The sequence below is a fragment of the Serinus canaria genome, chromosome 25 (assembly GCF_022539315.1).
Source record: "Serinus canaria isolate serCan28SL12 chromosome 25, serCan2020, whole genome shotgun sequence".
In the NCBI taxonomy this organism is placed as follows: domain Eukaryota; kingdom Metazoa; phylum Chordata; class Aves; order Passeriformes; family Fringillidae; genus Serinus; species Serinus canaria.
The window spans coordinates 14,391,998-14,405,608 of record NC_066338.1 but is presented as its reverse complement, the minus strand read 5'-3'; the positions used below and the strand labels follow the sequence as shown (position 1 = coordinate 14,405,608).

Sequence of the window (13,611 nt, the reverse complement as noted above, 5' to 3'; positions counted from 1 at the left end):
ATGATCCGACATCCTGGGGCAGGAATTCCCGAGAATTCCCAGAGTGGATCCCAGAGATCCAAGAGTTCCATGATCTGGAGTCCCAAGGCAGGAATTCCCGAGGATTCCTGGAGCGGCTCCGCCGTCCCTGGATATCCGGGAATTCCGGCACATCCTCCGAGTCCCGCGGGATCCGCTGGAATCTCGGTGCCGCTCTTCCCGCAGGATCCGGCAGGAAAACGTCCCTGGATCCAGGAATCCGCCAGTGTGGCTTTCCCTGCTCCGGCTGGGATTCCCGGCTGGAATTCCGGGATGGGATTCCCGGCTGGAATTCCCGGCCTAGCTCCGGAGCTGTCCCGTCTTCCTGTCCCGGTCTTTGCTCTGCGGGAGGGAAAGGAGAGAATGGGATCAAACCTGGAACTGGGAATTCTGCTGGGATCCCCTTGGATCCCATTCCTTTGGGATCCCTTCCCTGGGAATTCTGAGATCCCTTCCTGGGAATTCTTCCAGGATCCCATTCCCAGGGAATGCTCCTGGATCCTGTTCCTGGGAATTCTCCGGGGATCCCTTCCTGGGAATCCTCTGGGATCCCATTCCCAGGGAATTCTCCTGGATCCTGTTCCTGGGAATTCTCCGGGGATCCCTTCCTGGGAATCCTCCGGGATCCCCCAGAGCTGTTCCTGATCCCTGCCCCGATCCCGGGATTCCCGTGCCCCAGTCACCCCCAGTATAGCCCCCAGTATAACCAGTATAGCCCCAGTATAGCCCCCAGTATAACCAGTATAACTCCAGTATAACCAGTAGCCATCCCAGTAGAACCAGTACAGCCCCAGTATAACCCCAGTATAACCAGTACAGCACCAGTAGAACCAGTATAGCCCAGTAGAACCAGTACCCACACCAGTAGAACCAGTATAGCCCAGTATAACCAGTACCACTCCCAGCACCACTCCCAGTATAACCAGTACCACTCCTAGTACCACCCCAGTATAACCAGCACCACTCCCAGTATAACCAGTATACCCCCAGTATAACCAGTACCACCCCAGTATAACCAGTACCACTCCCAGCACCACTCCCAGTGTAACCAGTACCACCCCAGTATAACCAGTACCACCCCAGTATAACCAGTACCACCCCAGTATAACCAGTACCACTCCCAGTATAACCAGCACCCATCCCAGTATAACCAGTACCACTCCCAGTATAACCAGCACCACTCCCAGTATAACCAGTACCACTCCCAGTGTAACCAGTACCACTCCCAGTACCACTCCCAGTATAACCAGTACCACCCCAGTATAACCAGCACCACTCCCAGTATAACCAGTACCACTCCCAGTATAACCAGTACCACCCCAGTATAACCAGTACCACTCCCAGTACCATCCCAGTGTAACCAGTACCACTCCCAGTACCACTCCCAGTACCACTCCCAATATAACCAGTACCACTCCCAGTACCACTCCCAGTGTAACCAGTACCACTCCCAGTACCACTCCCAGTATAACCAGTACCACCCCAGTATAACCAGTACCACTCCCAGTACCACCCCAGTATAACCAGTACCACCCCAGTATAACCAGTACCACCCCAGTACCACCCCAGTATAATCAGCACCACTCCCAGTATAACCAGTACCACTCCCAGTATAACCAGCACCCATCCCAGTATAACCAGTATCCCCACCCCTGTTTCCCTCCTCTGTTTTCCGGGATTCTCCTATTCCTGATTCCCAATCCCTTCTCCATCCCAAACCTTTCCCCCTTTTCCCCATCCCCATTTTTTGGGATGCAATTCCCATTCCCTGCCCCTTCCCATCCTCTCCCATTTTCCATTCCCATTTTTTGGGATCCAATTCCCAATCCCTGCCCCATCCCAAATCTTTCCCTGTTTTCCATCCCAGTTTTCTGGGATCCAGTTCCCATTTCCCATCCCCATCCCAAACCTTTCCCCTTTTCCCCATCCCCGTTTTTTGGGATCCAGTTCCCAATCCCTGCCCCATCCCATCATCTCCATTTTCCGTCCCAGTTTTTTGGGATCCAATTCCCATTTTCCATCCCCATCCCATCCTCCCCGTTCTCCATCCCCGATTTCTGGGATGCAATTCCCGTTTTCCATCCCCTTCCCATCCTCCCCATTTTCTGGGATCCAATTCCCAATCCCTGCCCCATCCCAAATCTTTCCCCGTTTCCCATCCCCTTTTTCCATCCCCGATTTCTGGGATGCAATTCCCTTTTCCCATCCTTGTCCCATCCCCATTTTCCATCCCCGATTTCTGGGATGCAATTCCCATTTTCCATCCCCATTTTCTGGGATGCAATTCCCATTTTCCATCCCCATCCCATCCCCTTTTTCCATCCCCATTTTCTGGGATGCAATTCCCATTTCCCATCCCCGTCCCATCCCCGTTTTCCATCCCCGATTTCTGGGATCCAATTCCCGTTTTCCATCCCCGATTTCTGGGATGCAATTCCCATTTCCCATCCCCGTCCCATCCCCGTTTTCCATCCCCGATTTCTGGGATGGAATTCCCGTTTTCCATCCCCGTCCCATCCCCTTTTTCCATCCCCATTTTCTGGGATGCAATTCCCTTTTCCCATCCTTGTCCCATCCCCATTTTCCATCCCCGATTTCTGGGATGCAATTCCCATTTCCCATCCCCATTTTCTGGGATGCAATTCCCATTTCCCATCCCCGTCCCATCCCCATTTTCCATCCCCGATTTCTGGGATCCAATTCCCATTTTCCATCCCCATTTTCTGGGATGCAATTCCCGTTTTCCATCCCCGATTTCTGGGATGCAATTCCCGTTTTCCATCCCCGTTTTCCATCCCCGATTTCTGGGATGGAATTCCCATTTTCCATCCCCATTTTCTGGGATGCAATTCCCGTTTTCCATCCCCGTCCCATTCCCATTTTCCATCCCCATTTTCTGGGATGCAATTCCCATTTTCCATCCCCATCCCATCCCCATTTCCCATCCCTGATTTCTGGGATACAGTTCCCATTTTCCATCCCCAATTTCTGGGATGCAATTCCCGTTTCCCATGCCCGATTTCTGGGATGCAATTCCCATTTCCCATCCCCATCCCATCCCCTTTTTCCATCCCCATTTTCTGGGATGCAATTCCCATTTCCCATCCCCGTCCCATTCCCGTTTTCCATCCCCGTTTTCTGGGATGCAATTCCCATTTTCCATCCCCATCCCATCCCTTTTTCCATCCCCATTTTCTGGGATTGCAATTCCCATTTCCAATCCCCGTCCCATTCCCGTTTTCCATCCCCATTTTCTGGGATGCAATTCCCGTTTCCCATCCCCGTCCCATTCCCGTTTTCCATCCCCGTTTTCCATCCCCGTTTTCCATCCCCGATTTCTGGGATGCAATTCCCGTTTTCCATCCCCGTCCCAGGCCTCCCCCGTTCTCCCTCCCCGCACGTGCGGCCCCGGCTCTCCCTTTGTTCCCGAGGGTGGGAAGGGGAGGGAAAAGGGGGAATTCTGCTCCGATTTCCCAGATGTTCAATCCCCGGGAGCTCGGGGCCGTCTGGAGCGGAAACGGGGATTGGGAAAATCCCGCCGGCCCCTCCCTCCCTCCGGCAGGAATTCGGGATCGCGGCCCCGGGCCGGGCTCGGGAAAGGGGGAAAAGCGGGAACGGCTCCGGGAAACCCCCGGGGGGGGTCGGGAATCTCATGGAATTCCTGCTCCCTGTGCCTAAATCCGGGATTTTTCCATGGAAAACCTGGATTTGAGTGATCTCATCCTGGGGAAAAGCGGGAACGGCTCCGGGAAACCCCCGGGTGGGGTCGGGAATCTCATGGAATTCCTGCTCCCTGTGCCTAAATCCGGGATTTTTCCATGGAAAACCTGGATTGGAATGCAGCTCTGAAGGGGGAAAAGCGGGAATGGCTCCGGGGTGATTTGGGAATCTCATGGAATTCCTGCCCCCTGTCTAAATCCGGGATTTTTCCATGGAAAACCTGGATTGGGGTGATCCCCACCCTGGGGGAAAAGCAGGAATAGCTCAGGGAGGCTCCGGGGTGATTTGGGAATCTCATGGAATTCCTGCCCCCTGTCTAAATCCGGGATTTTTCCATGGAAAACCTGGATGTGGGTGCAGCTCTGAAGGGGGGAGAGCGGGAACGGCTCGGGGAAGCTCCTGGCTCCGGGGTGGTTTGGGAATCTCCTGGAATTCTTGTTCCCTGTGTCTAAATCTGGGATTTTTCCATGGAAAACCTGGATTTGAGTGATCTCATCCTGGGGAAAAGCGGGAACGGCTCGGGGAAGCTCCCGGCTCTGGGGTGATTTGGGAATCTCATGGAATTCCTGCTCCCTGCACCTAAATCTGGGATTTTCCCATGGAAAACCTGGATGTGGGGATGTGGGGAGCACTGGGATCTGCGGCTCCAAGGGCTGGGATTGCTGGGATTGGGATCTGGGGGAGCTCCCCGGCCCCTCTGGATCCGGGAGGGTTTTCCCAGAGCTCCAGAGAGGTTTTGGTCCCGAAATTCCAGAGGGACCCAAATCCCTGCTCCCAAATTCCAAATCCAATATCCCTGCTCCCATCCCAAATCCCTGCTCCCAAATCCCAAATCCCTGCTCCAATCCCAAATCCCAAATCCCTGCTCCCAAATCCCAAATCCAATATCCCTGCTCCCATCCCAAATCCCTGCTCCCAAATCCCAAATCCCTGCTCCAATCCCAAATCCCAAATCCCTGCTCCCAAATTCCAAATCCCAAATCCCTGCTCCCAAATCCCTGTATGTGGATTTCCTTGGGAAGCTGTGCTGGGGTTTTCCCTGGGATTCCCAGGATTTCCCCTTTCCCGGGATTTCCCATTTCCCAGGATTTCCCCTTTCCCGGGATTTCCCATTTCCCAGGATTGCCCCTTTCCCGGGATTTCCCGTTCTTTCCCTGTTCCGGGAGGGTCTGGAATGCTCCGGGAATGGCACCGGGATCGGCCCTTCCTGACGGATCTGGGCTGGGAATGGGATCGGGCCCTGATTCCCCCCTGGATCCCAAATCCCCTCTGGATCCCAATAACCTGGATCTCAATTCCCCCTTGGATCCTGAGATTCCAGAGGGCAATTCCTTTATCCCAATTCCCCCCTGGATCCCAAATATCCTCTGGATCCCAACTCCCTCTGGATCCTGAGGAGATTCCAGATGGGAATTCCTTTATCCCAGATCCCCTCTGGATCCCAATTCCCTCTGGATCCCAAATCCCCTCTGGATCCCAATATCCTGGATCCCAACTCCCTCTGGATCCTGAGGAGATTCCAGACAGGAATTCCTTTATCCCAAATCCCTTTTGGATACCAATTCCCTCTGGATCCCAATTCCTTCCTAGATCCCAAATCCCCTCTGGATCCCAATATCCTGGATCCCAATTCCCCCCTGGATTCTGAGGAGATTCCAGATGGGAATTCCTTGATCCCAAATCCCCTCTGGACCCGTCTCCCCTCTCCCATCCCCTCCTTCCCCATGGAAGGAGCCGAGATCCCAAGGATCCAGAGGATCCCAAAGATCCCGAGGATCCTTCCCACCTTTCCCATTTTCCCACCTCAGTCTCTCCCCATTCCTGGGAAAACCTCTCTGGCTCCCAGCTCTCCGCTGGCTCCCAGAATTCCAGCCCGGAATTCCCTCAGCACTGTTGGAATCTTTCTCCCCAAATCCCGATTTTCCAATCCTGGAACTCCCCCAGCCACAATTCCTGCCTTGGATGGGGAATTTTTGGGATCTGAGCAGATCCTGCCCCCCCTGAAGGTGGAAAATCCCGGGATAGCTCAGCCCTTCCTTCCCCAGGGATCCGGCCCAGGATCCCAAGGAATTCCTGCCACAATCTCCACCCAGATTATCCCAAATTCTCCCAAATTTTCCCATTTAACCCTCGGATTCTACCTGGGAAACCAACCTGGATCAGCTTCTCCCGAGTTTTCCCGGGATTTGGGCTCGGCCCCAAAATCCCTGGGATGTTCCCAGATCCCAAATTCCCCCAAAATTCCCTCTGGATCCCAGGCCATCCCAATTTTCCTGCTCCTTTTCCTGGGAATGGGGTGGCACCGGGATCAGACCCCTTGGAGCCGCGGGTTTGGGATTTTTGGGATGGGAAGAGGAGTTCGGGGGGGAATTTTTGGGAATCTTTGGGACAGAAGGAGGATTTTTGGGCAGGAGGATTTCAGAGGGAATTTTTTGGGATTTTTGGGACATGGATCCGGTATGGACCGGGAGCAGCGGCTCTGGGTCTAATTCCAGCCCCAATTCCAGCTCTAATTCCAGCCCTGATCCCAATTCTAATTCCAGCCCAAATCCAATCCCTATCCCAGCCCTAATTCCAGCCCCAATTCCAGCCCAAATCCAATCCCGATCCCAGCCCTAATTCCAGCCGCAATTCCAGTTCTAATTCCAGCCCTAAATACAATCCAGATTCCAGCCCTAATTCCAGCCCTAATTCCAGTTCTAATTCCAGCTCTGATTCCAATTCCAGGTCCAATTCCAACCCCAAATCCAATCCCAATCCCAGCCCTGATCCCAGCTCTAATTCCAGCCCAAATTCCAGTTCCAATTCCAGCTCCAATTCCAGTTCTGATCCCAGCCCTAATCCCAGTTCTAATTCCAGCCCCGATCCCAGTTCTAATTCCAGCCCCAATTCCAGCCTCGAATCCAATCCCAATTCCAGCCCTGATCCCAGTTCTAATTCCAGCCCCAATTCCAGTTCTGATTCCAGCTCTAATTCCAGCTGTGATCCCAATTCTACTTCCAGCCCAAATCCAATCCTGATTCCAACCCTAATTCCAGCTCTAATTCCAGTTCCGATTCCAGTTCTAATTCCAACCCCAATTCCAGTTCCAATTCCAGTTCTAATTCCAGCCCCAAATCCAATCCCTATTCCAGCCCTGATCCCAGCTCTAATTCCACCTCAAATTCCAGCCCTGATCCCAGTTCTAATCCCAGTTCTGATTCCAGCCCCAAATCCAATCCCGATTCAGGCCCTGATCTCTGTTTTAATTCCAGTTCCAATTCCAGCTCTAATTCCAGCTCTAATTCCAGCCCCAGTTCCAGCCCCAGTTCCAGTTCTAATTCCAGCCCTGGTTCCAGCTCTAATTCCAGTTCCAATCCCAGTTCTAATTCCAGCCCTGAATCCCAGTTCTAATTCCAGCCCCAATTCCAGTTTGATTCCAGTTCTAATTCCAGTTCTAATTCCAGCTCTAATTCCAGCCCCGAATCCCAGTTCTAATTCCAGCCCCAAATTCCAGTTCTAATTCCAGCCCCAAATCCAATCCAGATTCCAGCCCTAATTCCAGTTCTAATTCCAGCTCTGATTCCAATTCCAGGTCCAATTCCAACCCCAAATCCAATCCCAATCCCAGCCCTGATCCCAGCTCTAATTCCAGCCCAAATTCCAGTTCCAATTCCAGCTCTAATTCCAGCCCCAATCCCAGTTCTAATTCCAACCACAATTCCAGCCCCAATTCCAGTTCTAATTCCAGTTCTAACTCCAGCCCCAATTCCAACCCCCAAACCAATCCCGATTCCAGTTCTAATTCCAGTTCCAATTCCAGCCCCAGTTCCAGCTCTAATTCCAGTTCCATTTCCAGCCCCGATTCCAGTTCTAATCCCATTTCCAATTCCATTTCCAATTCCAGCCCCAGCTCCAGGTGCTATGAGATTTTATAGGAACTGATGGAAAACCAGGGATGGGAATTCTTGGGATTGGGGGGCAAATTGACGCTGGGAATTTATGGGAATTTTTAAATTAAGGATGGGGATTTGTTGGGATTGATCCAAAATTATTGACGGAATTATTGGGATTGATGGAAAATTGAGGATGGGAATTATTGGGATTGGTGGAAAATTGGTGATGGGAATTATTTGGATTGGTGGAAAATTGGTGATGGGAATTATTTGGATTGGTGGAAAATTGAGGATGGGGATTTATAGGAATTGATCCAGAACTCGGGATGGGAATTTTTGGGATGGATGGAAAATTAAAGGTGGGGATTTGTAGGAATTGATTCCTGGGAATGTCCTGGGAGCATCCCGGGACAGGGGAAGGTGTCCCTGCCCATGGAATGCTCCAGGCCTGGAAAAATCCCTGGGAATGCTGGAATGGGATCAGGTTTAGGGTCCCTTCCTGGCCGGAGCGTTCCCAGATTCCTGAGCCTTGGGAAGGGCCCAGAATGAGCTGGGATCAGCTGGGATCCCATTCCCGGATTTTCCCAGCAGCCTGGGCAGGGCCATTCCCAGGATCTGGGCTTTTTCCAAATCCCCTTTTCCCAAATTCCCCTTTTTCCCAAATTCCCTTTTCCCCAGATCCCCTTTTCCCAAATCCCCCTTTTCCCAAATTCTCTTTTTCCCAAATCCCCTTTCTCCCAAATTTCCTTTTTCCCAAATTCCCCTTTTCCCAAATTCTCTTTTCCCAAATTCCCCTTTTCCCCACATCCCTTTTCCCAAATTCCCCTTTTCCCAGAATCCCTTTTCCCAAACCCCGGAGCTGTAGGGCTTTGGGAATGGTTTGGGTGGAAAACTTGGGAGTTTGGTGATTCCCAAATCCTTCCCGAGGATTTTTCCATCCTCTCCGGGTTCTCCGGGATCAGCCTGGATCCCGACCCTGCCCCTCTGCCCTTGGAGTGGGGATTCCGGCAATTGGGGATTTGGGATGCGGCAGAAAAATCCAGGGGGATTTTCCTGGAAAATTCCCTGGATTTTGGGAAATCCCAAACTCCAGGGAATCGGGAGAGTGAGGGAATCCCAAAATCCAGGGAATTGGGAGAGGAGAGGGAATCCCAAAATCCAGGGGAACTGGGAGCACTGGGATTGGGAACTGGGAGTGCCGGCACTCAGGGACTGGGAACCCCTTATGGAGTTACTGGGAATACCGGGAACCCCCTTATGGAGTTACTGGGAATTCTGGGAACCCCCTTATGGAGTTACTGGGAATACTGGGAACCCCCTTACGGAGTTACTGGGAATACTGGGAACCCCCTTATGGAGTTACTGGGAATTCTGGGAACCCCCTTATGGAGTTACTGGGAATTCCGGGAACCCCGTTATGGAGTTACTGGGAATTCTGGGAACCCCCTTATGGAGTTACTGGGAGCACTGGGAACCCCGTTATGGAGTTACTGGGAATTCTGGGAGCCGGTGCCCATTCCCGGCTCCTCTCCTGTCCCTTTTCCCATGGCTCCAGAGAGGATTTTCCATGGATTTTCCATGGATTTTCCATGGATTTTCCATGGATTTTCCCTGTATTTTCCATGGATTTTCCATGGATTTTCCCTGGATTTCCCCTGCATTTTCCATGGATTTCCCCTGCATTTTCCATGGATTTTCCGAAGATTTTCCATGGATTTCCCCTGCATTTTCCATGGATTTTCCATGGATTTTGGAGCTGCCTCCGTCAGGCTCTGCCATCCCTGCAGCTCCAGGCGGGAGCTCCTCGGCATTCCCGCTCATCCCAGGATAATACCGGGATGAACCCGGGAATCACAGGGATAAACCTGGGAATAAACCCAGGATAAATCTGGGAATCACTGGGATAAACCCGGGAATCACCAGGATAAACCAGGAATTGCTGGAATTAGCCCAGGAATTGCCAGGATAAACCCGGGAATCGCCAGGAAAAACCCTGGAATCGCCTGGTTTTTGGGAAGTTGGGACCTTCCGTGGTCGGGAATTGCTGGGTTTTTTTGGGAAGCCGGGAGCTCCTCATTCCTGAATCCCAATCCCCTTTATCCCCACGGCATTCCCGAATCCCGGGACGCAATTCCCCGCGGGATTCATTCCCGAATTCCCGGGACACAATTCCCTGCCTCCCGCTGCCCCTCGGAGTGAGCAAACCCTGGGATAATCCCGGGAATCGCCGCTTTTCTGGGAAGCCCCACACGGGGGCTCGTCCTTTCCAGCCCGAATCCCAAATCCCGGGAGCTCCCATTCCCCGCATCCCAGAGTGGGCAAACTCTGGGATAAACCAGCTCGCCGGGTTTTTTTGGGAATCCCCGAGCGGGGTCTCGTCATTCCCAACCCAAATCCCAAATCCCGGTGACGCCATTCCCTCCATCCCAGCCTGAATCTCGGGCCATCATTCCCTGCGGGATTCATTCCCTTCATCCCCATGACATTCCCGACTCCCAGTCCTCATTCCCTATGCCATTCCCGGGATCCCGATCCGCATTCCCTGCATCCCAAACCCTCCCGGACTCACGATCTTCCTCTGCTTGCTGAGGCAGAAGGGGCAGATCTCCCGGGGCTGGGCATCCCGCCCTTCCCAAATCCCGGTATCTGGCTCCCCGTTATTCCCGGTATCCCACTCTCCCCAGTATTCCCGCTATCCCGGACCCCGCTATTCCCGTTATTCCCGGTATCCCACTCACCATTTTCCTCTGGTTGCTGAGGCAGAAGGTGCAGATCTGCCGGGGCTGGGCATCCCGCGATTCCCAAATCCTACTCCCCATTCCCAGTATCCTGCTCCCCAGCATTCCCGCTATCCCGGACCCCGCTATTCCCGCAATTCCCGGTATTCCCGGTATCCCAATCACCATTTTCCTCTGGTTGCTGAGGCAGAAGGTGCCGGGGCTGGGCATCCCGGGAGCCCCCATTCCCAAATCCCGGCATCAGGGCTCTCTATTCCCTCTATCCCCCGCGGCATTCCGGACCCCGTTATTCCCGCAATTCCCGTTATTCCCGGTATCCCACTCACCATTTTCCTCTGGTTGCTGAGGCAGAAGGTGCAGATCTGCCGGGGCTGGGCATCCCGCGATTCCCAAATCCTACTCCCCATTCCCAGTATCCTGCTCCCCAGCATTCCCGCTATCCCGGACCCCCGCTATCTCCCGCAATTCCGGTATTCCTATCCCCGCTCACCATTTCCTCTGGTTGCTGAGGCAGAAAGTGCAGATCTCCGGGCTGGGCATCCCGCGATTCCCAAATCCTGCTCCCCATTCCCGGTATCCCCACTCTCCCTAGCATTCCCGCTATCCCGGACCTCGGTATTCCCGGTATCCCAATCACCATTTTCCTCTGGTTGCTGAGGCAGAAGGTGCCGGGGCTGGGCATCCCGGGAGCCCCCATTCCCAAATCCCGGCATCAGGCTCTCTATTCCCTCTATCCCCGCGGCATTCCCGGACCCCGTTATTCCCGCAATTCCCGGTATCCCACTCACCATTTTCCTCTGGTTGCTGAGGCAGAAGGTGCAGATCTGCCGGGGCTGGGCATTCCGGGAGCCCCCGTTCCCAAATCCCGGTATCCTGCTCTCCAGCATTCCCGGCATCCCGGACCCCATTCCCGCTATCCCGGCTCCCGCTATTCCCGCAATTCCCGTTATTCCCGGTATCCCACTCACCATTTTCCTCTGGTTGCTGAGGCAGAAGGTGCAGATCTGCCGGGGCTGGGCATCCCGCGATTCCCAAATCCTACTCCCCATTCCCAGTATCCTGCTCCCCAGCATTCCCGCTATCCCGGACCCCGCTATTCCCGCAATTCCCGGTATTCCCGGTATCCCAATCACCATTTTCCTCTGGTTGCTGAGGCAGAAGGTGCCGGGGCTGGGCATCCCGGGAGCCCCCATTCCCAAATCCCGGCATCAGGCTCTCTATTCCCTCTATCCCCGCGGCATTCCCGGACCCCGTTATTCCCGCAATTCCCGGTATCCCACTCACCATTTTCCTCTGGTTGCTGAGGCAGAAGGTGCAGATCTGCCGGGGCTGGGCATTCCGGGAGCCCCCGTTCCCAAATCCCGGTATCCTGCTCTCCAGCATTCCCGGCATCCCGGACCCCATTCCCGCTATCCCGGACCCCGCTATTCCCCGCAATTCCCGGTATTCCCGGTATCCCACTCACCATTTTCCTCTGGTTGCTGAAGCAGAAGTGCAGATCTGCCGGGGCTGGGCATCCCGCGATTCCCAAATCCTGCTCCCCATTCCCGGTATCCCACTCTCCCTAGCATTCCCGCTATCCCGGACCTCGGTATTCCCGGTATCCCACTCACCATTTTCCTCTGGTTGCTGAGGCAGAAGGTGCAGATCTGCCGGGGCTGGGCATTCCGGGAGCCCCCATTCCCAAATCCCGGTATCCTGCTCTCCAGCATTCCCGGCATCCCGGACCCCATTCCCGCTATCCCGGCTCCCGCTATTCCCGCAATTCCCGTTATTCCCGGTATCCCACTCACCATTTTCCTCTGGTTGCTGAGGCAGAAGGTGCAGATCTGCCGGGGCTGGGCATTCCGGGAGCCCCCGTTCCCAAATCCCGGTATCCTGCTCTCCAGCATTCCCGGCATCCCGGACCCCATTCCCGCTATCCCGGCTCCCGCTATTCCCGCAATTCCCGTTATTCCCGGTATCCCACTCACCATTTTCCTCTGGTTGCTGAGGCAGAAAGGTGCAGATCTCGCCGGGGCTGGGCATTCCGGGAGCCCCCATTCCCAATCCCGGTATCCTGCTCTCCAGCATTTCCCGGCATCCGGACCCCATTCCCGCTATCCCGGCTCCCGCTATTCCCGCAATTCCCGTTATTCCCGGTATCCCACTCACCATTTTCCTCTGGTTGCTGAGGCAGAAGGTGCAGATCTGCCGGGGCTGCGCGCTCTCGGCCTCGCGGCCGGGCGGGGAGGCGGCCCCGGCGGGGCAGAAGGCGGCGGGCGCTGCCCCGTGGCACGGCTGCCCTCCGCCGCCGGAGTCGCCGAGCAGCAGCACGTTGCCCAGGTGCGAGATGTAGCTGGAGGCGAGGCGCAGCGTCTCGATCTTGGAGAGTTTCCTGTCGGCCGGCTCGGTGGGGATCAGCGTGCGCAGCGCCGTGAACGCCGTGTTCACCGAGTTGGTGCGGTCGCGCTCGCGGGCGTTGGCCGTGTGCCGCTGCCGCGGCTCCCGGGAGAGCCGCCCGCGGCTCTTGCCGCTGCGCCGCTTGCCGCTCTTGATGCCGAACGCGTCGGCCTCCATGTGGAAGGGCTTCTCCTCCGAGCCCGAGCTCTCGCTGTTCTCCTCGTCCTCGGACAGCGCGCTGATGTCGGGGTACAGGAAGCGCCCCGGGGCCGAGCGCAGCATGGCGAAGGACATGCTGGAAAAGCGGGAATGCCGCTGGCAAAGCGGGAATGCCGCGGGAAGGCTCAGCTCCGGCCGCTCATGGCTCTCGCCGATCCGCTCTGGAGGTTTTTATCCCGCTTCTCTCCCGGGTTTTGGGGGCTTTTATGCCGCTCCTGTCGCGCTTTTTAGGGGTTTTAGCGCGCTCTCTGAGCTCTGGTCCGGGTTTTGTCCCGGTGGCCGCGGGGTTTGATCGCGGGTTTATCCCGGGTTTATCCCGGGTTTGGGGGTTTTTATCCCGGTTTCGAGGGGGTTTATCCCGGTTTATTCCCGGTTTTGGGGCTCGCCGCCGCTCCCGGCGCACGTGCGCATCCTCCGGGAGCCGCGGGCTGGAATTGCGGGATTTTATAGCGGCGGGAATGGGCGGCCCGGCCCCTCCTCCGGGCCCGGCTTCCTTGGAAAAGGAGCCTTTGGAAAGGGGAGCCCCAGGCCCGGCCTACCTGAGCTCACCCTCCAGGCCGGCTTTAACCCCTTCGCCGCATTCCCGGGCTGCTCGCCGCTCCTCTCCCGCTTCTCCTTTGGCCCCCAACCTGTTTTCCCCAGAAATTCCCTTGTCCCAA

At 55.2% G+C, this 13,611-nt stretch overlaps 1 protein-coding gene across 1 annotated transcript; it reads right to left on the bottom strand.

The window, feature by feature from the left end:
• Positions 1–318: 318 nt before the first annotated feature.
• Positions 319–13,027, bottom strand: SCX (scleraxis bHLH transcription factor). Its single transcript, XM_050984862.1, has 2 exons — positions 12,506–13,027; positions 319–360 (listed from the first exon to the last, which is right to left on the bottom strand). Exons 1-2 carry the CDS (start codon positions 13,025–13,027, stop codon positions 319–321), a joined length of 564 nt encoding a protein of 187 aa, XP_050840819.1.
• Between the last annotated feature and the right edge of the window lie 584 nt (positions 13,028–13,611).